This window comes from Ambystoma mexicanum, chromosome 3p (assembly GCF_040938575.1).
Source record: "Ambystoma mexicanum isolate Mex_15411 chromosome 3p, UKY_AmexF1_1, whole genome shotgun sequence".
Lineage (NCBI taxonomy): Eukaryota > Metazoa > Chordata > Amphibia > Caudata > Ambystomatidae > Ambystoma > Ambystoma mexicanum.
Genome location: NC_090925.1, coordinates 280,118,495 through 280,144,684, shown reverse-complemented (window position 1 = coordinate 280,144,684; position 26,190 = coordinate 280,118,495). Strand labels below are relative to the sequence as shown.

At 46.1% G+C, this 26,190-nt stretch overlaps 1 protein-coding gene across 2 annotated transcripts in view; it reads right to left on the bottom strand.

Annotated features, from left to right (window-relative positions):
• The window catches only part of LOC138580340 (DEP domain-containing mTOR-interacting protein-like), a 313,232-nt gene that overhangs the window by 190,664 nt on the left and 96,378 nt on the right, over nt 1-26,190 (bottom strand). For both annotated transcript variants that reach the window (XM_069650799.1, XM_069650800.1), the window contains exon 2: nt 17,826-18,004. In XM_069650799.1, coding sequence (XP_069506900.1) covers nt 17,826-18,004 — 179 coding nt within the window. The remainder of the gene's footprint in view (nt 1-17,825; nt 18,005-26,190) is intronic.

Genomic DNA, 26,190 nt, shown 5'->3' with positions numbered 1-26,190 from the left:
GTAGATGCCAGGTCTTCACAGAAAGTTTTATTAAGAGTGGTGGCTGTTCGTACCTCTTGAAGGAAATCGGTAAGTACTGCAATGAACCGAGCATTGGGAAACATCTTTTCTGGGCAAAAAGAAGAAGTTGGAGAATCTTTGCGGGATAAAGCATCTGCTCTTAAATTATGTCTGCCAGGCCAGTAAATAAATTCTATCCGAAAGGGTAAGAAGAAGTAAGCCCAACATGCTTGTCTACTATTGGCGGTGTAAGCATTTTGAAGAACCTTGAGATTTTGGTGATCCGTACGCACCAAGACAGGAAAGGGAGAACCCAAAAGCAAATGCCTCCATTCCTCGAAGGCGCGCTTGATAGCCATCAGTTCCTTCTCGAGTACAGAATAATTTACCTCGGCAGAATTAAATGTCTTGGATAAGTATGCCACTGGTCTTTCTTCACCTTGCTCAGATGACTGTAACAACACAGTTCCTAAAGCATTCTGGGAAGCGTCTGTCTCAACAATGAATTGCTTGGATTGGTCAGGGTTGATCAAAATGGTTGTGGAAGTAAACATTTCCTTCAAAATGTCGAATGCCTTCTGAGCTGATTCATTCCAAACAAATGAGGCAGCTTTCTTGAGAAGTCGAGTCAAGGGAAGTATGATTTCTGAGAAGGAAGGAATACATTTACGATAAAAATTTTCGAACTACAAAAACCTCTGTATGTCTTTTATCCCTGTTGGAATAGGCCAATCCACCACTGCAGATATCTTTTTGGGGTCCATGGAAATACCCTGGGAAGATAGGACAAAGCCTAGATAGGTAACCTGTTTCTGATGGAATTCACACTTAGATGCTTTACAGTAGAGATGGTTGGATTGAAGGCGTTCTAGCACGGTATTAACATGATGAATGTGCTCTTCTTGGTTGTTGGAATAAACAAGGATATCGTCGAGATAGATGATAACGAACCGGAACAATATGTCAGCAAATAGGTGGTCCATGAATCTCTGAAATATCGCAGGAGCATTCACTAAACCAAATGGCATTACATGATATTCATAATGTCCAAAGGGAGTCCGGAATGCGGTCTTCCATTCGTCTCCGGGTGCAATACGAATAAGATGGTATGCACCACGAAGATCCAACTTGGTATACCAAGAAGCCCCTCAAACAGCTTCAACGATGTCAGTGATGAGAGGCATGGGATACTTGTCAGCGGTAGTTATCTTGTTGAGACTACGACAATCAATACAGGGACGGAGCTCATCTGAGTCCTTTTTGGGAATAAAGAATAATGAAGCCCCTGCAGGAGACACCGACTCAGAAATGAGACCATTCCGTAAATGGGTTTGAAGGTATTCTTTTAATACCGACTTTTCTCTTTGAGAAAGAACGTACATGTGGCCAAAGGGAATGGGTTGATCGGGAAGCAGATCTATGTGACAGTCATCTCTTCGATGAGGAGGCAGAGTAGGAATTTCAGGATTTTCAAACACTGATCGGTAAGGCACATGACAATCAGGAATCTCAAGTTGGCTGATGGAAGAAACTGCTGGTTTGAGAGTCTCATCCGAAGGTATTCGGATCGCCACTGATTCTTGAGAAAGACAATGATGGACGCAATACTCTGACCCTAGAAAAAGGGTTCCAGCAGCCCAGTTTATGAACGGGTTATGCAGTCTCGGCCAAGGGAGCCCTAGAATGATTGGGTAATGGGCAGTCCTGATAACATCAAAAACCAGGGTTTCCTTATGACTCGATATCATACAAGTGAGCGGAATGGTTTGTTCTTTAATGGGACCCGAACTCAGAGGGGTACCATCTACTCCCTGAATAGGAGTAACCAAAGTCTTTGGTACCTGAGAGATACCGTGTAATTTCGCCCACTCCACATCCACAAAATTACCAGCCGCACCACAGTCTATTAAAGCTGGAATACTTGGGATGACACTTTCTGGTAACAGGATGGAAAGAGAAACTACCACCATGGACTGGTTGAGAGAGATATCAAGTGACATACTAGTCTGATACGGGGAAGAATGTTGCTGGGCACTTACCGGTCTTCCCCTAACGGTAAGCCTTTGGAGTTTCCCAACTTAGGAATAGGAGAGCGACGAGGAGGAACCAAGTGACAGTCTTTCAAAACATGAGCAGAGGACCCACAGTACATACATAGTTTCAAAGTCCTTCTCTTCTCCCTTTCAGTAGCCGAAATCGGTCCTCGAACGGTCCTAATTTGCATGGGTTCTTCAGTAGAAGATGGAGTCTTCTGAATGGTAGGGGAATACTCCAACTGTGGTCGTGTTCCTTTCCCCTTTTTCTTTTCATATGTCCTTTCATGCATACGGTAATCAATTTGCATGGTTAAGGTGATCATATCAGCTAGATTAGCGGGACGAGGGACTTTAGAGACCTCATCTTTGAGTTCATCTGTGAGACCTCTCCGAAAAATAGTGAGGAGACCTTCATCTGGCCAGCCTAGTTCAGAGGATAGTTGCTTGAACTGAGTGATATACCAAAGTAATTCTTTGTTTCCTTGTTTTAGATCGAGAAGCCGCTCTTGTGTGGCAACCGAAATCTCTTTTCTCCCAAACATGGTTTTGAGGCTGTTAGAGAAGGCGGTGTAAGAATCGAGAATCACATTGTTGGAGGTAACTAAAGGGGTCGCCCAAGCTAAAGCTGGCCCAGAAAGATGTGAAATAACATAGCCTACCTTATCTTTATCGGTAGGAAAAAAGCGAGATTTGAAAGTGAATTGGATCATACAACTGTCAAGGAATTCCTTTAATCTGTAGGGGTCACCGTCGTACATAATGGAATGTAAGGACGACGGGGGAGTGTCGGAAAAGGCTCTAGCTACTTGATGTCGTAGCTGAGCATTATCCTGTTTCAAGGATTGTACCTCTAATGATATGGCCTGCATGGCCGCCATTAGCTGCTGCATTTGTTGTTCCATTTGGAATTACGATTGCCAATATTCTTTCTGGCGTCGCTTACTGTTATTCCACTGTATATATCAGTAATTAAAGCTGTTGTAGTACAAATTTAGGTAAGAATCCACAAACAGCTCACCTTGGCAATCGATGACTCCAACTGGGAGAACCAAAGCAGATGGGAAGATTTCCCAGTGACAGCCCTGGCCACTCAGCCCAGGGTAAAGTGACCCAGGTGAGAGGCCAGGACTCCCAGGGAAACCCTCAATGGGAAGAAAACCCTGGACGAAATCCCGCTCGTGCAGATCAGACTGATGGTAGAAATTTGGATGTCTCCGACAGGAACTCCCGGGAATCACATAAGACACCTTGTCTGCAGTTATGAGAAGGGAAGAAATAGGGAGCAGGTTAGAGGAGAGCCCAAGGACAGAAAAGGAAAGAGAGATCAATGGAAATCCTCTTACCCGAAAAGGACTGAGGGAAGAGGACGAGAGTTCGAATCTGGAACCTGGCTGAGTAGGAAAACTTCGGGAGAATCTGGAAGGATAACAGGAGATGAGAACCAGGTAGAAATACACAAGGGAACCCTAGAGGATGGGAACTTACTCAGATGGGAGACTGGCCAGAACGGGAAACGAATGAGATTGATCCGCGAAGCTGACTGAGAACGAAGCTAGCGAAAGCTGAGGGAAGGATCTGAAGAGGGAAAGTAAACACAGGGTAAGTCGGAACCGCAAGCACAGAGGGAAATGCAAGCATGGAGAGAGAGGAGGATTCAGAAGCGAACTCACGGAGTGTCAAAGGCAGAAGCGACGCGAAGCACTGGCCGCTTCGTTTCCGGATAAAGGATCACGTGATCGGTCGGCCGCACATCAAAGGAGCGTGCAACAACTAGACTGCTACCAGCCGGTCAGGGAGAATCACAAGCTTCCAACTTGGAGGTGTTAGGAAACAAAGCATCGCACAAGCGGGTCCGTGCCCATAGAGACCACTTGCGGCGATGTGTAACAGCATGCTGCACCACGAACAAAGGAATTGGAAAGACCTACTATGGATAGCCGAATATGCATATAACAATTCTTTGCATTCAAGCACGGGACAAACGCCCTTCTATACCCTTTATGGCAGACATCCACGTACCTCTGAACTAGACCTTCCAACCAGCTTGGAAATGCCAGCGGTAAAGACTCTACACACAACCATTACTCAGGCTTTCAAAAGGGCAAAGGAACACCTTATTCATGCCAAAGAAAAACAAGAGATTTGCCGACCAACACCGGAAAAAAGCCCCTAATTATCAAGTAAGAGACAAAGTTTGGTTAGCCGCTAAATTCGTACCCATCAAGGGAACCCGGACCTTTTATCCCAGATTCTTAGGACCCTATACCATTAAGGCAATTATCAACCCAGCAGCAGTGAAACTGGATTTACCACCTAATCTACACATCCACCCGGTATTCCATGTGTCCCTCCTGAAACCAATGCAACCCGGCACACATATTGGGACACCACCTAAGCCCATACTTGTTGACGGAGAACCAGAATTCGAAGTCAAAGATATCTTGGACTCTAAATACTCTAGGACCAAGCTATATTATCTCATCGATTGGAAAGGATTTGGACCACAAGATAGATCCTGGGAGCCCAGTGAGAATATCCACGCACCACGTCTAATCAGGAAATTCCATCGGAACTTCCCAACCAAACCTGGGCCAGACAGAAGGAACACCATGGGAGGGGCCTTAGGGGGGAGTGCTGTCATGACCCTAGCTCAAAACCCCCTTTGGCAAACCCATTGGCCAGGTGGAGTCAGGACTCGAGCCTCTAGAGCTTGGCATCCTCTTCAAAAACCCTCATGGGGCCAGGCTCATACACCATGAAAAACAATGTGCTTAGGAACTACTTTATTGTATTGTCAGCCAACATGGAGGCATGCACATAGCTTGGTTCCTAAGAACCAAGCTATGCTGTGTAGTGTTTTGCGTGTGGTAGCCTAGGGACTACTTTACCTGGACTATTTTGTTGGGGCTATTTAAACCACACCAGAGCAAGACAACACGCTTTGCGTTACTTTGCAGCTTGCAATGTGACGCTCACCGTGTTCAGCTATTCCCTCAAACATCGGAGAAGCAGAACCTGCAAGGAGACAAAAGGAACATCATTAGCAGCAGCATCTTACCTGCAGTCTTCATCTTAAAACACTTGCAGCTATTGAGAACAGCTTCTTCGAATCTGCACTCCTCCCGGACAGAAGAACCTGAAAGAGGAAGATAGAGGCAACATTAAAGAAAGCAGTAGAGACATTCACAAATTACGAACTGCTCAAAAGGCTTACCTGGCTGGTCGCCTCTTGGCTGGCATCACTCCGGACATTCCACTCGCACTGAAGAACACCGCGACCTACAAGGAAGGAAAACACAGGTTAACAAAGGCGAGACTTCGCAGCGCTGCACATAGCGCTTACCGCATCATAGCGCTCTTAATGCGCCATCATTTACCAGCGGGCCTCAACCAAGCCAGTTCGCCGCGCTGAAGCTCCGCATACATAAGGGAGAAAAAAAAGAGACATTTTAAACAAAGAAAGGCATGCAGGATAGCAACAAAACTAAAGAACAGCAATAAGACCTAACTGAACAATATCAAACGGGCCGGCATCAGTGAAGTAACTGGACCGCACTCGCCCATGAAAGACAACGCACCCCTGCAAAGAAGGCAGGACGGAGAGCACGCCTAATTCTACCACAAGGCAGAACCTTCTCCGCAGACCACATCATGGCAAAGCTGAGAAGAATACCAGCGAGTAACCCGGCTGGGTGGCGTCCCTGTGGATACCAGGTGAGCGTAACACTAGGCTTCTTGAAGGGGGTGGGAAAAGTGAAAATTAAACTAAAGCCAGGAGCAATTTTGCTGAGAGTCCGACAATATCCCATGTCCAGAGAGGTAGAGGAAGGGATTGCGAAGACAGATGATGGACCAGGGCATTTTAGTGACGTCAGAAACGTCATGTAATACAGCGGTTTATCCTGTCAAAAAATCAAAGGGAGGGTCTTGGCATTTAGTCCAGGATTTACAAGCATTAAACGATATTGTTGAGGCCGAGTTCCCTTTAGTCCCTAAAGTGGCTACAATTCTACGTAATATACCCGTCGAGGCAAAATATTTCACGGTGATTGACTTGAAAAATGCCTTTTTCTCAATCCCGTTACACCGCGACTCACAAGATCTGACGTCATTCACGTTCAGACAAATGCATCTGAAAAGCCTGAGGTTGCCATAGGGGTACTGTGAGTCCCCGTCAATTTTCTATAGAGTCCTACAGATGGACCTTAGCAATATTGCATTAGAAAGTGTTGTCTTGCAGTACGTGGATGACATCCTAATCTGCAGTACCACAGAAGAACAATGCAGGCACGATTCTGTTCAGCTATTGACTATACTGGCTGAAAAGGGTTACAAGGTTGACAAGGAAAAATTACAATATTGTCAACAGGAAGTGCTGTACATAGGCCAGCTAATTTCTCATGAAGGGAAGAAGGTGACCCCAGAAAGGGCTGAAGCCATCTTGAACACGGCTAAGCCACACACAATAAAGCAAATGCACAGCTTTTCAGGCCTATGCAACTATGTCAGGGCATGGGTGTTCGATTACAGCTCGTATACTAAGCCTTTACTTCAGGCCCTAAAGAAGGCCCAAGTGACAAAGGGAAAAATGGAATGGTCTGAGGTGATGGAGAAAGGGTTTTCTGAACTCAAGGGAGCGATTTGTACAGCTCCAGTTCTCGGAATTCCTAACTATGCAGAGGAAGTCTACCTGTTTTCGCACACAAATGGCAGCGTCATGACAGCAGTACTCACCAAAAAGACCTCATTGGGGTACAAGCCCTTAGCATATTACAGCGGGAACATGGACCCAGTTATGAAGGGTCACTTCCCATGCGAACAAAGTTTAGCTGCCGCAGCGTTCGCCATAGAGAAGGCGACAACCCTTGTAATGGGATGTTCCATGACGTTCTACGTCGAGCACTCATTATTTGCCATATTAGAGAAACCAAAAGGCACATTGACATCTCAGAGAGCTTCCGCTTATGAAGTGATCATATTGAATTCATCGGTTAAAATAGTCTGTTGTAAAATAGTGAACCCAGCTACGTTCATAGCTGAGCCAGTCACTGAAGGAGAGCCTATACATGACTTTGCAGATTATGAAGAATTCGATGACGAAATCCCCAGGGTGAAAGAAAATGCCCTGGCGGGAGGGGAGATCATCTTTATTGATGGGTCTTCGAGAATCAATCAAGATGACGGACAAAGATACACAGGCGTCGCTGTAATGAAACACATAGCGAATGGGGAATTTCGAGGACTCGTCAGTGCATGAATACCATCTCATTATTCAGCACAGGCTGCAGAATTATTGGCGTTGATACTCGCCATTGAGAATCATGCAGACCAAAAAGTAACAGTGTACAGTGACTCCGCCTATTTTAAGTCAACAGTGCACGCAGGCTTAGCGTGCTGGAAAAAGAAGGGCTACTTCCGAGAGGATGGCATGCCAGTGCAGCACGCAGCCCTATTGGACAGGCTAATAAAGGCACTACAGCTCCCAGTGGGCATAGTGGTTGTGAAATGCGCCACGCACTCAAAGGGGACAGATTTTGTGTCACGTGGAAACCACGCAGGAGACACGGAAGCCAAGCGTATGGCATCAAAAAATGAGACGGTTATGGAAGTGGAAGTGGCATGCACCCATGAAAGGATGATGGTAGCACGAACCACACCAGAAGCCTATAGCAATTTGGGGCAAGCACAACTAATGGAAATACATGGGGAGGCGCCGCAGGAAGAGAAGAACCTGTGGAAACGTTGAGGGTGTTCTTTAAACCCCTCTGACAGCTTATGGAGGCAAGACAGCACTGGTAAAGCAGTGATGCCTGTAGCCCTACTAAAAATAGCGCTGGAGCAGTTACATTACCCGGTGCATATCACAAAGGAGAATCTAGCAGCAATGCTTGCGGAAGACTGGTTTATACCGAATTTAGCTGAGCATGTTGCATTCTTTATGGTGAGCTGCATAATCTGCCAGAAATTCACCGCTGGGCACACATTAAAGGTAATGAGAGGAGTCATCCCCAGGCACAATGAGCCATTTCAGCACGTGCATGTCGATTACGTCGACATGATTCAAGTATGCAACGGGTACAGGTCGTGGTGTGTCCATTCTCTAGATGGATAGAAGCAGGTCCATGTACACACCAAAACTCTACCTGTGCGGCCAAATTCCTAGTGAGGGAAGTGTTCCCTAGGTGTGGGGTGTGTGAAGTAATGAGATCAGATAATGGGGCTCATTTTGTAAATGAAGTCTTTGAACAGATCAGCTTGTTGTATCATCCAGAAGGTAATGGGGTTTGTGAGAGGCTCAACGGCTTGTTAAAGGAAAGGATAGCCAAGTTGAAGCTTACTCTAAAGAGGGGATGGTTTCACTGCCTTCCTTTGGCATTGTATGCTCTTCTGAACCAACCAGACTCCGACCATCATCTTACGCCACACGAGATAGTCACAGGAAGCAAAAGGAAAACTCCCCTACCCCTCGAGACAGAGCAAGATGTGATGACCAGTCAACCCGAGAGGTCCTAGGATCCAAAATGCAAAAGTACTTGAACTGCATGACATCCAGCCTTACTGTAATTTCAGACCAGCTACAATGATGACGAAAAGGGTGCAGCGCAGCACAAAACACAGAAGGAGACACTACAACAGACCCAGTTCATGGTCTACGTGTTCCACTCAGCTTCCCTGGAGATACTGTATTAATAAAGAACCACACAAGAAAAAGGTGGGACGAGCCAAGATTCAATGGTCCTCTCATCGTGGAGGACTGCACTCCGTCAGCTGTGAAATCGTAGGACAGGAGAGCATGGATTTTTCTCAATGACATTAAGCCCTATATCAGAGAAAGCCCCATAGCTGCACCCCACCGCGAAGAGACTACAGACGACGGGCAAGAACCACAGCATGTGCAGACGAGATCCATGACGAGGAAGAAGCATGCATGAGCAGCAAAGAAAAGACAAAGATTTTTTTTGTAAGTTGTGGTTTTACTTGGACACTTCCTCTAGACAAAAAGAGGATAAGGACATAAAAATTGACACTCTGTGCATCCTAGTTGCAGGGTGAAGAAGAAATTGCGCACATAAGCCATGGCACGTTTTGTCGACACAAACTTTTGAACCAAGTCACACTTAAGCCTTGTTGAGGAAAAGGCTATAAACTTTGATCAAGGACTTTTACATTGAAAGCAGATACAGTATCCTGATTCACACAGCACTGAGACTTTGTTTGGCAGCACTTATAGTGTCCCCCAGTAGAGACATCACTAAGAACGTGCTTACTTATTTCCACTTAGTATTAATATCATATCCATCACTGGTAGGGAGGGTCACCAGTGTGACAGACTTTCTACAAGATCCTGAAAACGAAAAGGTAATCAGACACCTGCTTACTGTCATTGCCAAAGCCTTCATCGTACTCCCTGAGTACAGTGATAAGGACACAAATGCTTCCACCACAGGCGTTACTAAGTGAACTCATCAATACACTTTTCTTTAGCATAATCGAAGAGTGCCCATCCATTGTCGGAGCAACCACAGATACGTTGACCTTTCTTTGAGATCCAGCAAACACTGAACATTTGAGTCATCTATTAAACAAAATCAGCATATTGGTCGTACTCCACGTGACTGAACAGTGCAAGCATTGTTCACATCAAGGAAAGCACTTATAATCCTGAACCCAGCAAGGCAGGAACAATGTCCCTTTCACTAGAAGACAGCAGAATGGTGCACAGAGTCTTTTTCCACATAGTGGCTGACTTTCCTGAATTAGTGGGGAGGCCTATCGAAATTGACGCCCCCACATTCATCTGAGATCCAGCAAATATTGCACAATTGGGAATGCTCCTGCATGGAATCATTCTCCAAGTGGAACTTTCCAATCATCGAAGAGACTATCTGGGGAGATTCTGAAAAACTTTCCGCCAAGGGACAGATCGAGAAAGCAGAGTCAAGAAGTGATTGTGATATTGTTGTCATTTTTTCCTATATTTCCTCATACTGTCCAGTGTCCAATATGTCTTCCAGACTGAAGCAGATTAAAGGAGTGGACTGGGAACTCACGTATTTTGAACATGCACAGTAAAAGTGTCTCATCAATGTGTTATTGTAATATAATGTTCCCATAGTTTAGCAAAGGAACTGTATCCTGTAGTAAAAGACAATTACCTCCCGCAAGAGGGGAGACCCTTGTGAAGCACTTGACACTTCGATACAAAACTGTTCGAAGATCGACATTGGGTGAGGGAACAATAACATTAACATTTGTTGAATGATCGAGATGGGGACCCAGAACAGTAACCTGGTCCTCCCACAAGCAGTGAGGCACCCTTGCTTCTCTGGAAGAAAATGCTGTCGCCGTACGCATCGAATTATAATTTGCCTATGTATTATAATTGCCATTATTTTCCTGTCATTAACGATTAGAACTGCATTTTTTATTGGTGCACGAAGCGCTCCAATCGCAGTGCACCCACCTGATGATGTACGCATGAAACCCACAAAAGCACCCAGACCTTATACAGTAATTCCAGTCCCGAGAAAATCTGATGGTAAGGTAAATGAGATGAAAATGAATGTAATTAGCAGTGATACATACACACTTGGGGTAACAAATCAACAGGAAAGCCAGAGACAGGGTCGGCACGAAAAGAATGAAGACAAAGCACTGACACATATACGCACACACACACAGAATGCACACGAGATGGGCCTAATATCAATAACCGCAGAACCACAAACAAAAGCAGCAGAGAAGATGAGACTGCCTACCGAAAGAACGTTCACAGGAGATAGTGAGAAAAATCATGAAGAATCAAGAGAAAGGCCAACAAAAGCAGTTATATCAGAAGCCCTCAAGAAGACTGAAGCGGCCTCAGAAAAACACACCACAAAGACACAAATGTTAGTAGATCTTCTACTACCACACATAAACAGAGTAAGAAAACTACAAGTAGAACTGAAGAACAAACCGAAAGAGATTGAATCTACAAGCACGCATTGTCCAACACAAGGGACAAGCACCAGGTCTACAATACAACCTTTCACCGGACCGGTGTTAGACTGGGTGGCATGGGCACTTGCACGCAGCAGAGAAAAAATGCACGAGGACCAGGACGAAGCCGACAGACGCTTGTCCGCTCAAATGGCACAGGTGAAGAGACCGATACCATGGACAGAAATACCTGAGAGTCCTCTAGCAAGGAAAAGTCATACAGATGCATTTAGAGATGTAGTTATAGCGAACTACAGGAAGACACTAAGAATCAAAAGAAGCCTACATGAAGATGATAATGAACTAAACAACTACCTGGATAGCACAGCACATCTGGGAAACAACATTTGGTACCAACACATAAAGGAAGTTGGAAGAAGGAATTCAGAAGGAGAATGCTTCGTATGTGCACTCCTACCGTACAGCATGGGTAAGTCCAAGATCTTCGTAGCTGTAGAAATTGATGTCCCAACAGCACATTGGGGGTCATTCCGAGGTTGGAGGTAAGGGATTACCGGCGCATGTAAGGGCACCGATGGCGGTAATCCCTTACCTCCGTATTCCGAGTTCCCTTAGCGGGTCCCTCTTTACCTCCTGCTTTTAGCAGGAGTAAATTACGGGACCCGCAAAGTGACCTTGGAGTAAATTACGGCGCCGTAATTTACGGTGCCGTAATTACCTCCTTCCCCATTCCCATTGAGCCCTATGGGGGCAGAAATGGGGATGGGGAAGGGCTATGGTGAATGGGGAATTACCGGTCCATCCAATCTTGGAATGGACCGGTAATTACTCCATTCACCATGCCGGTATTCCATGGAGTAAATAGCTCCATGGTTGCCAACCATGGAGCTATTTACTCCATGGTGTAGTCCTAACTCGGAATGAGGGCCATTGTCTGTCACATGTAGCAATGTGCAACACCAGAGGTCAGTTCATGGGGAAGGATGCCTCATTGATATGGGCAACCGAGACAAATTACCCCAATGAAGATGATTATACACAGGACATTAAGACGAGAAACAGAGCCCATACAAAGAATCATGTGATCAGATATGAGAAGCCTGGAGTTAAAGGAGCAGAAATCAGATGGGAAGTAAACCCAAAGCTAAATGTCCAAGGAAAAACGCCAGAAGAGGCCAAAAATTGGAAGAACAGAGGCCAAATGCAAATTTGGGGAACAGTGCTTTCACCAAACGGATGGGAAGAAGGAGTGATGATCTGCCGAGCATGGATGGTCTTTGGAGCCTATAAGGAACCAATAGAGAACTCACAGAGGTTGTGTAAACCTCTATGGCCAAAACGTACAAAAATACTGACATGGGTTGAAGACAGAGGAGGACCCCTGCAGATAGTGCCACTGGATAGCCGAAATTGTGTTTCAGGAACAATGGCACAAGGAAGATGTGAGAGAACCAGAACTGCAGATGAATTTTTGAAGCTCCACGAATGACTAATGGAAGTGCAATTATTATGGATCATTATTCAGGCGTGCGGATCAAAGGCATACATCAGACTGCCAAGAAACTGGGGATCCAGTTTCCAGCGCTAGTGATCCCGAGAGGTGACCTGAATTTGACAGTTTCCCAAAGACAGATGCTCACATGAGGAAGAAGAGATCTCTGGAGCTGCCATCCCGAATGAAGAAAGAAAATGACTTCTCTGCCAAATCAGAAGAGGCATTCCATGCAATCCCATATGAACACAGGCTGTTCAGCCTCACCACATCAGTGTTCACAACCATCCTCATGCCAAGAGTCCAGGTCGGAGTAAATACCAAATGGTTTCAGATAACCAGATGGGAGTTACTGCAAACCATCAACTCAACAATAAAGGGATTCAATGCAATCAAGTAAGAGTTAAGAGCAATCCGACTGATAACTCTCCAGAACAGATATGTACTTGACATGATCACAGCCATGGATGGAGGAGTTTGTGCAAAAATCAGAGAATCATGTTGCACATTTATACCGTCTCACGACTAAGAAAACAGAACTTTAACAGAAGCTATAGGTATGCTGACAAACCTACAGAACCAGATGATCATTGAAGCGGACAAATTTAATGATGACAGCTGGTTTGGATCACTGTTTTCATGGGTTCCACAATGGATGGCAAATGCATTCAAGTTCTTAGGAGCCCTGCTAGTAATGATATTACTAGTGTTTTGTGTCATCAAGATAATAATTTCACAATGCCAGAAAACTGCAAAGAAAGCTATAGGGATGAAGATCATGATTGATGTCGAAACCAGGATGGAAGCCCAGAGATGTAAGTGATGACGAAATAAGAGACTTTGTGAAGGCAGAAGTTCTTGTACCTCAGGAAATGCAGAAACTAGGAAGGAAAATGGATCTATTGTAGCGCAAATGGACAATGCCAGCTAATGACATGGAACAAGGACGAGCATGTAAAGACCGCAGGAAGCCTGAAAGGAGTGATAAAAATATGGACTCCAAAGAGACACTCTTTCACACCATCAGGCACAAACCCAGAAGATGAAGAAGAAATGGATACAGAAGAACCAAGTAAGATGAATCCAATGGAGGAAGCGGAAGTGGTCGATAAACCGACCAGAGGGGGGAGTGTAGAGGAGGTCCCAAATATGGCCTGCACTTCAGCCACCCATTTTGAAGTACCAGGAACGTTCACACCGAGATATGTGACGTACGATGAGCAAATAAACCAGCAGAGAGCCGCACTAGGGCTCTGTCCAGTGCCAATAAGAAGAGCAATACCTATTGAAATGTCAATAACCAGGCAACCATGGACAGTAAGGTATCCATTGAGACAACCATACCAGCAAATGACACGAAATGAAGATGGTTTAAACACTGTCCCAGAAGAAACTCAAAAGGCCTTAATGGAAGACGAATGATTATGTCACAAGGGTCCGGACAGACGTACAGATGAAGAACGACAACCAAAAGATGACACACAAAGACGAAACACCATGGATAAGGATATCACAGACATAGAAGAAGAGACGATGTTGAAATATAAAAAAACGTAACTGCAAAGCAGGATGAAAGTATTCAACCAGCTAACGCCTGTACATAGGCTTGTAACGCAAGAGGCTAAGAAAACAGTGCAAGGCTTGCTATGCTTATTAGAAGAATAGAGCGGCAAGCGCCAACTATATATATCTACCTCAACGAAGCACATTATATAAGTGCAGTCCACTTTATGCAAAAGCAGAATTAACCGAGGATACTAAAGGTCAAAAAAGGCCAGGATTCTTATTCCAGCTAAAACAAGAAGAGAGACAGTGGAATTGAAACTTGGCAGGGGAAATCAAGGTCAAACCAAGAGAGGAAGGCGGACAGTAACTTCGGAGAATCGAAACTTAAGAGCAAAGCAGCATGCCCCGCAAAGGTCGAGATAAGGGGGCCCAGGCAGGTGGAAGCTGAAAGTAAGAATTACATGCACAAACAGAAGGGAAACAAAGCAGATTTACGGTGTGCTAACACGTGACCAGCCAAGCGCGAAGAGGTACCAACCTCTGATGTCACCCAAAGCAGGAGATACCATAACTTTTCCTGACAAGAAGCTACAGTTGCGTGGCCAACCTCAGCCAACTAATTGACACATAGCCCTAAAGTAGTGATTGAAGGAAGGGAGGCAGGGTGAATCTTGGGGCATACTGCATCTGGGTGACCATTCTGCATGCTGCTAATTAAAGTGGAGATTTATGCTTAGAGTTGTAGCCAGCCAATCACAGTGGGCCAAATAATCTAAGGTCCTATAGTTAGTACAACCAATGGGACGTCATACTTTTAGTGTCGTCTACATGAGTAATGTTAGAGGGAAGGGCGTAGACGACCCCCTGATAAGAGTTAACCAATCCTCACACTCCATTACCGTATACAGATATAGCACCTATACATAAGTTACCATTTCCAACCAATAGAATTGCATGACAAATTTATGAGTGTTACACGTCAATGATGACGAATTTTAACTATAACTATTGCTGTTGAATGAAGATTGTTGGGGAGTTGAAGCGAGACGGACCATCGCATCATTGCTTGTCTCCATGTTTCCCCGTTTCTTGTACTTGTCATTAAACGGACTCCCCTTTGCCAAACCATTGAGTTCTCATTATTGATTGGTGTTGGAGTAGTAAACCTGCACCCCCATCCACCTCAAGGTGCAGCTATCTTGTTTTACAGTATTTGAGAGCGAGCTCTGACTCTATGTGCCGGTCAGGGGTCAATCGCCCTCGTTTACATTGTGACAGAGCTGGCTGTGAACCATGTCTCGGTGGCTCTGAGGACATCCAGGTCAAGTTCTTCGAGGAGTCGGCAAATGTCAGAAGAATGGTTGATGGCCGAGCGAGAGTTGGGAGTAGCGGCGTAGAGCAGATTGCCACATTTGAAATAATTTTGTGGTGCGGTACAGCTTTGAGGTATGCCCTGCGGAAGTGGTAGAGGGACCAGAGTGGGCAGAGAAGGATGAAGGAGATGGCACAGTAGTAGGAGGGGCTGAGGAGGGTGCCAGAGAGGTGGCATAGTGGCCAGAGATAAAGAGGAAGTTGCCAGGGAGGTGGTGGAAAAAGTAGGTGGTGGAGGAGCCAAAGGGGTGAAAGTAGGAGTAGCAGGAAAAGGAAGCAAGTTGATAAGACGTAGGAAACGCCTATTGAAAAGGAGGAGATTGGGCTGAGGGCCATGGACCAAGAAGGTGGCATTCATATAGAAATAAATGATGGTCTTTGAGGATTGGAAGGGGGCCAGGAGGACCTCCCCCCTAGTGTCACCATTAATGGGAGAGGAGGAAAAAGGGGAGAGAACAGAGACCATATGAGGGGTCCATAGGCCTGAAGAGGGAATGACAAAGTGTATATCAGTAAGGGTCTGTCTGGAGGAAGCACTGGTGTAGGTATCAGAGATAGGGAGGCCTGGGTTGGAGACCAGGATGTCCCTCTTGAAATTCTTCCTGGCAGACTTAGAGAGAGGGATAGGATAGGAAATAGAGTAGCAGTTAGAGAAGATGGAAGAAACGGAGGGAACCATGGGGGGTGCAAAAGAGGAAGGTTGGAGGAGACGGCGTGAAGAAAAGAAGGGGACACACACCCCAGCACCACACAATGCAGGAAGCGCATGGAAGTACGGGGGTCACAACAATAGGGAAGACACAGGAGGAGAAGAACAATTGACTCACAAAGGGGAAAACAGACTAGTTTTCAAACACAGCACAATGCGATCCACCCAGTCGTTTCTAAGATCTTTGTGAAAGGACAGCTCGGGTGTTGGTGCAGAAAATAAACACACTGCCATAAACAATTCTTTACCAACTGATGGCTGTAAAGTATCACAGAAAGCTATTTTGAAAGAAAGGAATTTCGAAAGCTTATCACGGCATTACCGTGCTGCAGTGACAGCGGGAATTCTGCTCTCTGCTGGCTCAAGCAGCAGGCATTCCGACATCACAACCCTACTGTAATAACTGATAACAGGCTGGTAGTGATAGCACAAGCCTGCAATAAGAACATTATTTACAGGCTTCTATACAGGGATTGCAAGGCGCCACGCGTGTTAATCTGCCGAGGTATCTTCTACGCACTTTGGTGTAATCTTAGCATCTCTACCTCAGTCTTAAAGATTGATGCATAAGCATTCAGCCACACTACTAAATCTTGAGCCAGTGAGGTGTTTCATGAGCTGGGCTAGCAGCAAGCCGAAGGAGATGCACTTCTGCATCACCCAAACCTCCCTAGACGTCTCTAGATGCTTATTTGGAATACTTCCTTTTTGTCTTCATCGTTTATGTCTCTCTCTGAATGAACAGGTTTCCCAATGGCTGAGGTGACTACTACCTGATAAATAAACCCTGCAATGTACTTTACGACCGATGGCAGCAGGCCGCGGTGTGGATGGTCCGTCCGTGGGTTTAAACCTGCATCCCTTCGCCACTCCAGTCTGACTTTTTCTCTCATACAATTTGGAATTTAAAGTACAGGACTAAATTATTTGAGCACTCAAGGGCAGCACCCAAGATCAAAGACGGTATGCATGCCAGGAAGTCCCCTCACAGAAGACCCACAAAAGCATGCATGTCGGAAAGTGCCCTCACAGAAGACCCAGGACAGCATGCGTGCCGGAATGTGCCCTCACTGAACACCCAAGATAGTGTGCATGCTGGAATGTGCCCTCACTGAAGACTCAGGACAGTATGCATGCAAGAAGGTGCCCTCACTGAAGACCCAGGACAGTATGCATGCAAGAACGTGCCCTCACTAAAGACGCAATACAGTGTGCAAGGCAGGATGTGCCCTCACTAAAAACCGAGCACAGTGTGCATGCCAGAAAGTCCACTCACAGATGACACAGGGCAGCATGCATGCCAGAATGTGCCCTCATTGAAGACCAACCACAGCATGTATGCCGGAAAGTGCCCTCACTGAAGACACAGGACAGCATGCATGCCAAAAGGTGTCCTCACTGAAGACCCAGAACAGTATGCATGCCAGAAAGTGCCCTCACACAAGACAAAAGACAGTGTGCATGCCAGGAAGTGCCGTCACAGAAGACCCACAAATGCTTGCATTCCAGAGAGTGCCCCCACCGAAGACCCGAGATTGTGTGCATGCTGGAATGCGTCCTCACTGAAGACCCAGGACACTATGCATGCCAGAAGGTGCCCCCATTGAAGACCCAGGACAGTATGCTTGCAAGAACGTGTCCTCACGCTACTCCCAGGACAGTATGCATGCCAAGAAGTGCCCTCACCAAAGACCCAAGACAGTATGCATACAAAAAGGTTCCCTCACTGAAGTCTCAGGACGGTGCGCATGCCAGGAAGCACCCTCACCGTGGTGGATAATGGTGTGATCCATGAGCTTCTGCATCAGCCGGTTGCCGGTCTCACGGTCCGGCGCCTCCTTGTGGTCGATCAGCCAATCTGTAAGCTCTTTGGCCACAAAGCAGTTGGGGTAGGTGCGCAGGTGGTATCGCCGATCTTTGATGAGTTTTGCATCATGCAGCCGCAGCCTTCAACAGAGATGGTTGGGTTAATACAGGCACTTAAAACACATACTTAGATACACACAGACATAAACACACATTGGGCCTCATTACACGGATGGCGGTAAGGATTTACCGGTACCGGTAAAATACCGGTACCGGTAAATCCTTACCGTCTTACTACGAGGTCCCTTTGCGGGTTGGGGGACTTAACGCCTGCTTTTTGCAGGCGTTAAAAACCAACCCGCAAAGGAACCCAGGGAGCTAATTACGGTACGCAATTTGCGGTACCGTAATTAGCGCCTTCCCCATTCCCATTATGCCCTATGGGGCAAAAATGGGGAAGGGCAATGGTGGAAGGGGGAATTACCGCCCCGCCAACCTTGGAATGGGGCGGTAATTCCCCTTTCCGCCAAGGTGGTGCCGGTATTTTACCAGCATGTACCATGGCGCTAATAGAGCCATGGTTCTCCGCCATCCGTGTAATGAGGCCCATTGTGTCTTAAACTTATATATTCCTAAACAATAGCACAATCTATTCACACATACCAGGATACAGACTCTCACATGTATATGCCCAAATAATAATGGTAATTATTCACACTGGCACGAGGGAACACAATAATAGATGTGTAGCATGTTAGCACTATATTAAATGCCAGAAAAAAAAACATCAAACAACCAATGCAGTTCTACCTTCCAAATAATAATGTAAACATATAAAAACGTTCTGCAAAAATATTGGGACTCCTAAAAGGTAGGGTTTTATTCAGCCTCCATTTTTGTCAAATGTTATTTTTTTATCTCCTGTATTTATGAAGTGAAGTCTTAAGTTGTCAAGGCACATAGTGCTGCACAACAGGGAGGTACTGAAGCAGTGTACAACACTAAGGCTAGAATTAGAAAAGTAAAGTCTTAAGAGTATACATGAAATGGCAAGGCACAAGAGATGAAGAGTGTAACAGGCACGGGAAAGTGGTTAGGGCAGAAGTATTCAAATTGTGGGGCACGCACCCCCACTCTCCCTCCATGAGGGCCCACCCTCATTCCGGGGGGTGGAGCGTGAGGCCCCAGCCTGCCATTTTTTAAAAAAAGGAAAGAAAAAGCAGGGCATGGGGAGCCCTGGACAGGGGCAGCTTGTCAGTAATGGGTGACGGGGAGCCGAACCAGTGGCCCGCTCACCCATTATGGAGGAGCCAGCCTAGTGAAACACTGAGTACTCCCTCAGCTGCTTTTTCCAGCTGAGGAATGCTCCTGGGCTGGCTAAACTGTCAAAGGGAAACGTTATTTCCCTTTGACAGTTTAGTTCCCCAGCTGCACATGCTCAATGAACCATGCAAGGCTGGGGGTATTTTGCTTCACCAGCCTTGCCTAGCTCATTCGAAATGCTGGAAGGGGAACTGCATATCTGTATGTGCGAGAGGTAGATCCTACATATCCTCACACATTCAGACAGAGCAGGCTGGAGCAGGGTGTTTCAGCTCCCATGCTCAGGCCCCTGCCCACATGTGCAGGAACCTGGAAACACTTGTTTCCCGATTCCGGTTCATGATGCAGGAACTCGAGCACTGGGAAGGAAACTTCAGGACCGGGGCAGAAGGTAAGTTTATGTTCAGTTATTTTTTATTTCAGTATGTGTATGGATGAGTGTATGCTTGTGTTATGAGTGAGTGTATGGTGATGGGTACTTGAGTGAATGATAGAGCGCTTGCTGTGTGAATGTGTGTGTGTGTTTGTCTGTGGAGCTGATTTTGGCGAGGGCCGGGGGCGGAGGAGTGTTGTACAACAAAGGCATTTTAAAAATCCCTTTGTTGCCCAATCCCCCTACCCACCGGCCAAAATCAGCTCTCCTTCTGAGGCGCTGTGGAACCCAGGGGATAGGGATTGTATTTCTTTACTGGACAACTATCATAGAGATTCACAACAAATTACCATGCCTGCACCCTGGGCCCTCCAGTCCCTCGCATAGACACATAATATTGTTGATTGTGTGAGTGTGTTTGGCACTGTGAGGCCAAGGGAACAGGGATGGTGTCTTTTTACTGGACATCTATCATAGATTTCAAGTAAACAATACCATGCCGTCCCCCCAAGTCCCCTGGCTCCAATTGCAAACTATTTGGCTTTTTACCAATTTGTTTTTAAAAGTATGCTCTAAAATGCAACATTTTAACCCATAATTTTAAAAAGAGTACCGGGGAGAACACCCCGGAACCACGCTTGATTGGTTCGGGCTCCCTATCCACACTCAGTCACTATGGCATATCTGGGGTAAATACTTATGCCGCTCCACTTAAAAAATGTACCAGCCACCACCGGGCTTGGGACTGTGCTGTGACCGGGGTGAGGGGTGCTCAGGGACTGTGGTGGAAACAGGAGGGGGGGGTGCATGGGATAGTGGTAGGAGCAGTGGGAGCAGTGGGGGAGAGCCCAGGGATGTCAGTGGGAGCAGTGGGGGAGAGCCCAGGGATGTCAGTGGGAGCAGTGGGGGAGAGCCCAGGGATGTCAGTGGGAGCAGTGGGGGAGAGCCCAGGGATGTCAGTGGGAGCAGTGGAGGAGAGCCCAGGGATGTCAGTGGGAGCAGTGGGGGAGAGCCCAGGGATGTCAGTGGGGGAGAGCCCAGGGATGTCAGTGGGAGCAGTGGGGGAGAGCCCAGGGATGTCAGTGGGAGCAGGGTGGGGAGAGCCCAGGGATGTCAGTGGGAGCAGTGGGGGAGAGCCCAGGGATGTCAGTGGGAGCAGTGGGGGAGAGCCCAGGGATGTCAGTGGGAGCAGTGGGGGAGAGCCCATGGATGTCAGTGGGAGCAGTAGGGGAGAGCCCAGGGATGTCAGTGGGAGCAGTGGGGGAGAGCCCAGGGATGTCAGTGGGAGCAGGGTGGGGGAGAGCCCAGGGGCTGTATTAGGAGTGGGATGAGGGTGCCCAGAGACTGTGATGGAAGCAGGGAGGGGGGATCCCAGGGATTATAGTGGGAGTAGGGTGTGAAGACAGCGTGCAGATGTTCATAGCCATTTGGAGTTACTGTCCATTTGGCATTTTTGGGGGGACCCAGTCTGTCCACATTTTGCTTAGGTGGGGCCCAGGCCACAAAAGCTTGAAGGCCACTGGGTTAGGGTGAGAAAGGTGGTCCAGGTCTGGATTAATTAGTTGGTGGATAGACAGCTATGCTCCTGTTGAATCTATAGTCCTTTGAGTTTTTGACGCTCTGGCCTGTCTAGTACCTGGGTCTGCAACAGTGATACTCTCAATGGCATACCTCTGTTATGAGTGAGTAAACAAAGCGTGCCGTGCCCCCTCTTTGTCCCCCATGCCTCGTAAACCGCACGGTGAAGCAACTCCTGCCACATTTCCTTGCTTTAGACTGGCAAATCTCCACAGAAGTTGCCAAAAGTAGCAAGTCATTCAAGAAAATCCTCCCACATTTTTGCTGTTTATTTGGCTAATGTATACCAAGTTTAGAAAGCAATAATGAATTACATGTTTTGTTCTTTGTTTCTCTCTAGGATCTCAAACACCTGATTATATTACTACTATTTTCAGCACATTTTACACGGATCTAATCCGCAGAAAATATTCACCAAACAAAAAAGTATTTACTGTAAGTGGGTGTCCCCTATAAAAAATAAATGGGTTCCCTGCTGCCCGGCTAAAATGGCAAATAGGCACCTGGCAGTGCTTAACACCAAAGTAATCTGGCCATTGCATGTGTGTGAAAGAGGATGGGGGCAATGTGACATTTTAAGGGGGGCCTGGTGGTGGGATGTCAGAGGTTCTAACTGGGACAGCAAAGGAACAGCTCTCTCATCTCTGGATAGACCTCAATCTCATTATCAGAGGGCTCAGAGTTGTGTTTTTATGAACAAATGCTACTGAAAATAATCGAAAATACAAGGTGATAGATCACTCGAGACCAGGGTCATAGCAGCATTAGCGCAAGTCCGACGGTTGTGTTTTTTGCAGCACATACTGATGAATAGATCTGCTCCTCAGCTGCACCATTCTGAAAGTTGTGAACTGGCAGAACTTGGCAGAGGTGGAGGCATTGGCCGCGCAGTTGCCCGTCTGTAGATGTTCTGTATTGCTACAGCTATCCTTAAGTTGCAACAGATAAGAAAGAAGTGATGGCAATCATCTCTCCTCCCCCATCGTGGAAAATGTTGCGCTCACCAGAATCCCTGAGCATCTGGGGCCAGATTACAGACACTTTGCACCGGTGCAATTGCAAAGTTTGGATGGTATTAGCACTAGGGCAACGTTTGCCCTAAAATTGCCCTAGTGCTAAAATGATAAATGTTTGCATCAGGGGAAAGTTTGCCCTAGTGCTAATACCATTCCATATTAGCACTAGGGCAAACTTTGCCCTGGTGCAAAAATATAGTGAAAAGGCATCTTTTTTCCAGTAGGGACATTTTAGCCCTGGTGTCTTTAATATGCCAAACTGCACTTGTCGAGGTGCAATGGTTTTTCAATGTGTCCCAGTGTTTTTAAAAATAGGGCAAACTTTGCCCTAGTGCTAATACCGTGCAAACTTTGCACTTGCACCAGTGCAACGTTTCTGTAATCTGGCCCCTGGAGACACATCACTTATGCAACCCCCTCCAGTCTGGATTTTGCTGCTGTTGCTCCCCAGGAAAACGAATGTGTGTCCCCAACTTCACCTCACTTCTGACCACCGTTTATGGATCTCCTCCCTCTATTCTCCTCCTCCTTAATCATCCTGATGTAGGCAACCAAGGCCTAGCTATTGTTTAGCTGGAGTAACTGCTATCTGGCAGCTTCTGCTAGTGGAAGTCCACCATGGTTCTGTTGTTGAACCACTCCTTTCAACTTTGTACACCCCTCTTCTCAGCCCACTTATCTCCGCCTTTGACTTCCACAATCACCTATTTACAGATGGCCCCCAAATCATCTCCTTTACCCTTCATCACATCTGGACTATCGTCCAGCATGACTGAATGTTTCCCTGCCCCCATCAATGAATGACACTTCAGTACTGTGTGCTCAATTCCTCCACAATTGAAGAAATCTACTGCCCTGCTTCACCTGCCTTCCATATCATTTCCCCTGCTCTCCTTGTGCCCCCTTTATGCCACTCACCAGGCTCAAAACCTCAGGGTCATATTTGACAGTGACCTTAAGTGCCTGATTCTCAGTTGACTCAACTACTAACCTACCTTCTCGTGGGACTTCCCATCTATTATTTCACTCTCTCAACAAATGATTGAACTTTGCTGCTTGCACCTAGTATAACCTCTCGCCCCACGTCCTCTAATCCCCCAGGATTTTGGGCTTTCCACGTACACACGATCTCTCTTAAAATTCCACCTCCCAGTCTATAGATGCACCAATGGGCTGGCTGCTCTGCCTTATCAATTCTATCTCTGCAACTCTTCCTCTCACTCCCAGTGCTCACAAGCATACCTCATCCGTTCCCCATCCACCAAGCACCACCTCCCATTTCTGCTCCTTTTCCCTCGTAAAACCTTTCCCCTGGACCACAGTGCACACAGAAAATAAAAACATCAACACTGTTCATGGAATTACATTAGATGTCTGCAGAGACACAACTTGAGCTGGAGGGAACACCTCTGCTGTCACCCATCATCACTACCCACCCTCGTTCCCTGCATTTCCACTGTAAATCTCTGGAAATATTTGCTCAGCAACTTGTCGGCTATCATGTAGCCTGCTTATTCTATGGAGTATTGACTGGCTGACTGACTCATCAACAGCCAGCTCAAACCGTTTAACCTAGGAAAGTGAAATTTGGATGGTACATTGTTTTCACGACGTAGGCACCCGCTAAGGAAGGATTTTTGCAAATTATGTCCCTGTGGGGGTAAAAAGAGGGCCTGAATATTTTTACTGACTCATCAATGCCCAGCTCAAACCGTTCAACCTAGGAAAGTGAAATGTAGAAGGTACATTGTTTTCATGATGTAGGCACCCACCAAGGAGGGATTTTAGGAAATTCCATCCCTACGGGGGCAAAAAGGGGGCCTGAATTTTTCATTGACTCATCAACGCCCAGCTCAAACCGTTTAACCTAGGCACGAGAAATTTGGAAGGTACTTTGTTTTCATCACGTAGGTGCGCACTTAGGAAGGATCCCTGGAAATTCTGTCCATTAGGAGGTGCAAGGGCTTGGGGTGAATTTCTTTATGAGTAGCAGGGATTGACCTAAGGGAAGACTGCTTCTCGTATGGGCAGTTTTACGTGGCCTGTTCCATGGTGAGCTCACCAAACTCTCTGGTAATCATAGCACCTGAAGGGAGACCCACTAATGTAGTTGACAAAGAAGTACTCAAGTAGTTTTATTTGTAGGTTGTCGATGCCAAATAAGTCATTTTTAATTTTTTTGTCTGTCTCATTGTTTGTTGTAATTACAACACAAAAACACTTCTGGACGCACATCAATGGAACAACTATCTTTGTTTTGTAGCCAATATGCCCCGACTAATGCCTGTACTGCTGCAATAAACATTGCTTATTACGTTAAGACATCAACCTGTAAATTATATTTCTTACAGTTTGAACAAAAAACTCATGTGTTTTTGTAAAACAATTGTACCAAATCCCCAAATCCATGAGAGCACAGACGAAGGCAACAGCCAGTCTTAAATAAAACACTCAAAATTTGGGTGCAATGCAGATAAAACAAGGCTCCAAATATGCAGTGCAGTCAGTTAAATGTGTATGTTTTATAGAAGTGTCCTAGATTTATTATAAAAAGGCCATCAAGGACTAGAATTGCAGCAGAAAAGAAATGTTATCCCTAGAGCAGGACTCTGCAACCTGTGGCTCTCCAGATGTTTTGAACTACAACTCCCATGATCGTTTACCATTGACTATGCTGACTAGGGTGAATGGGAGTTCTAATCCAAAAGAATAGAGGAGCCAAAAGTTGAGACCTCTGCACTAGAGCAAACAAACAAATAATTGCCTTGCCAATTAGAAGTGAAACCGTTGACAAACGGGTCAATTAAGCAGTTTGCAGGCTCAAAGTACATGTTGCAGACATTCAGTCCCAACTATCCAGAGCTGACACACTGTCTTCTCCTTAAAGATGCTGGACCAAACCCCCTCTACATTAGCACTTAAAACAAGCCCATAGATAACTTCTTATAAACTCACCTATACAAGGGAGATGTTCACTCTAATGCATAATGCAAGAGAACCCTCCCCCACTTCTCACTTCGGCCTTTATACAGGTGACTTTTTACACGAGACTCCCTGTTTTTTTTGGGTTTTTTTACCAAGCTTTAAAGCGATTTATTGGGGGTAATAATTTCTAAGCCCAGACTAGAATTTTCAAAGCCTCACTGTTTTAATAAATCCCACCTTGTACACCTTTTTGGTATTAGACCACTTGGACCCCTGGCTGGCAAGGACAGACTGTTTAGAAGCTCCAGGCAAAAAAGTATTATTTTGTCCCAGATACATTTTAAATGTAGTGCCAGACAAATTACTTCTGTAGAAAAATAGCTGTGGATGCCCAGAACTCTTCCAAACAATGCCTTTCTGTCTGTTTGCAAACGACCCTTCAGGTGAGCACCATATTTCTATATCAAAAGTATGGAGGGGATGAATTCTGTCTCGTTGAGGGAGGGCAGAGACCAAACAGGTACTGCCCAGAATCTGTGCCAACCCTCCACCCACTGCAGAGTCTGTTTAATTGTACGCTGATGCACCTTTCAAGCTGATCTTCTTTCAACCCATCGCCACAAATTACAGTAATTATTAAGCCTTACCAGTCTTCTCTCCCAAACCAACAATTATTCTGTCAAATTCGTTGATTTCCCATGACCAAAAATATGGTATTTTCAAGGTCAAAAATGAGTCAGTTTTCTGAACAGTGAGGATCAAGTTTCATGAGTGGGCCATTGTAATCCAACAACTCCCGTCCCCCGAGGGCGTCAAGCTGCTGCGCGTTGGGACCATACCAATGGGGAATGGTGCTATACAAGTGATGAGTATGACCTGGCGGGCCGCGTCATCAGCAAATGGGAGGCGCTCAACCAGGACAGCTTTTGATCTAGTAGGACTGTTTCATCAGCATAGTTTAGGTGCTCACTTGTGATTACCTCATTTTGGGAGCGATTCTTCTTAAGGTTAACTCTGCCAAGAGGTTAGCCAAATATGAATTAAATGAGATGGGACCAGAATACCCCTCTCGTTTTGATTGTCTTGCTGCATGCCTGTTAGGGCAGTTTTGT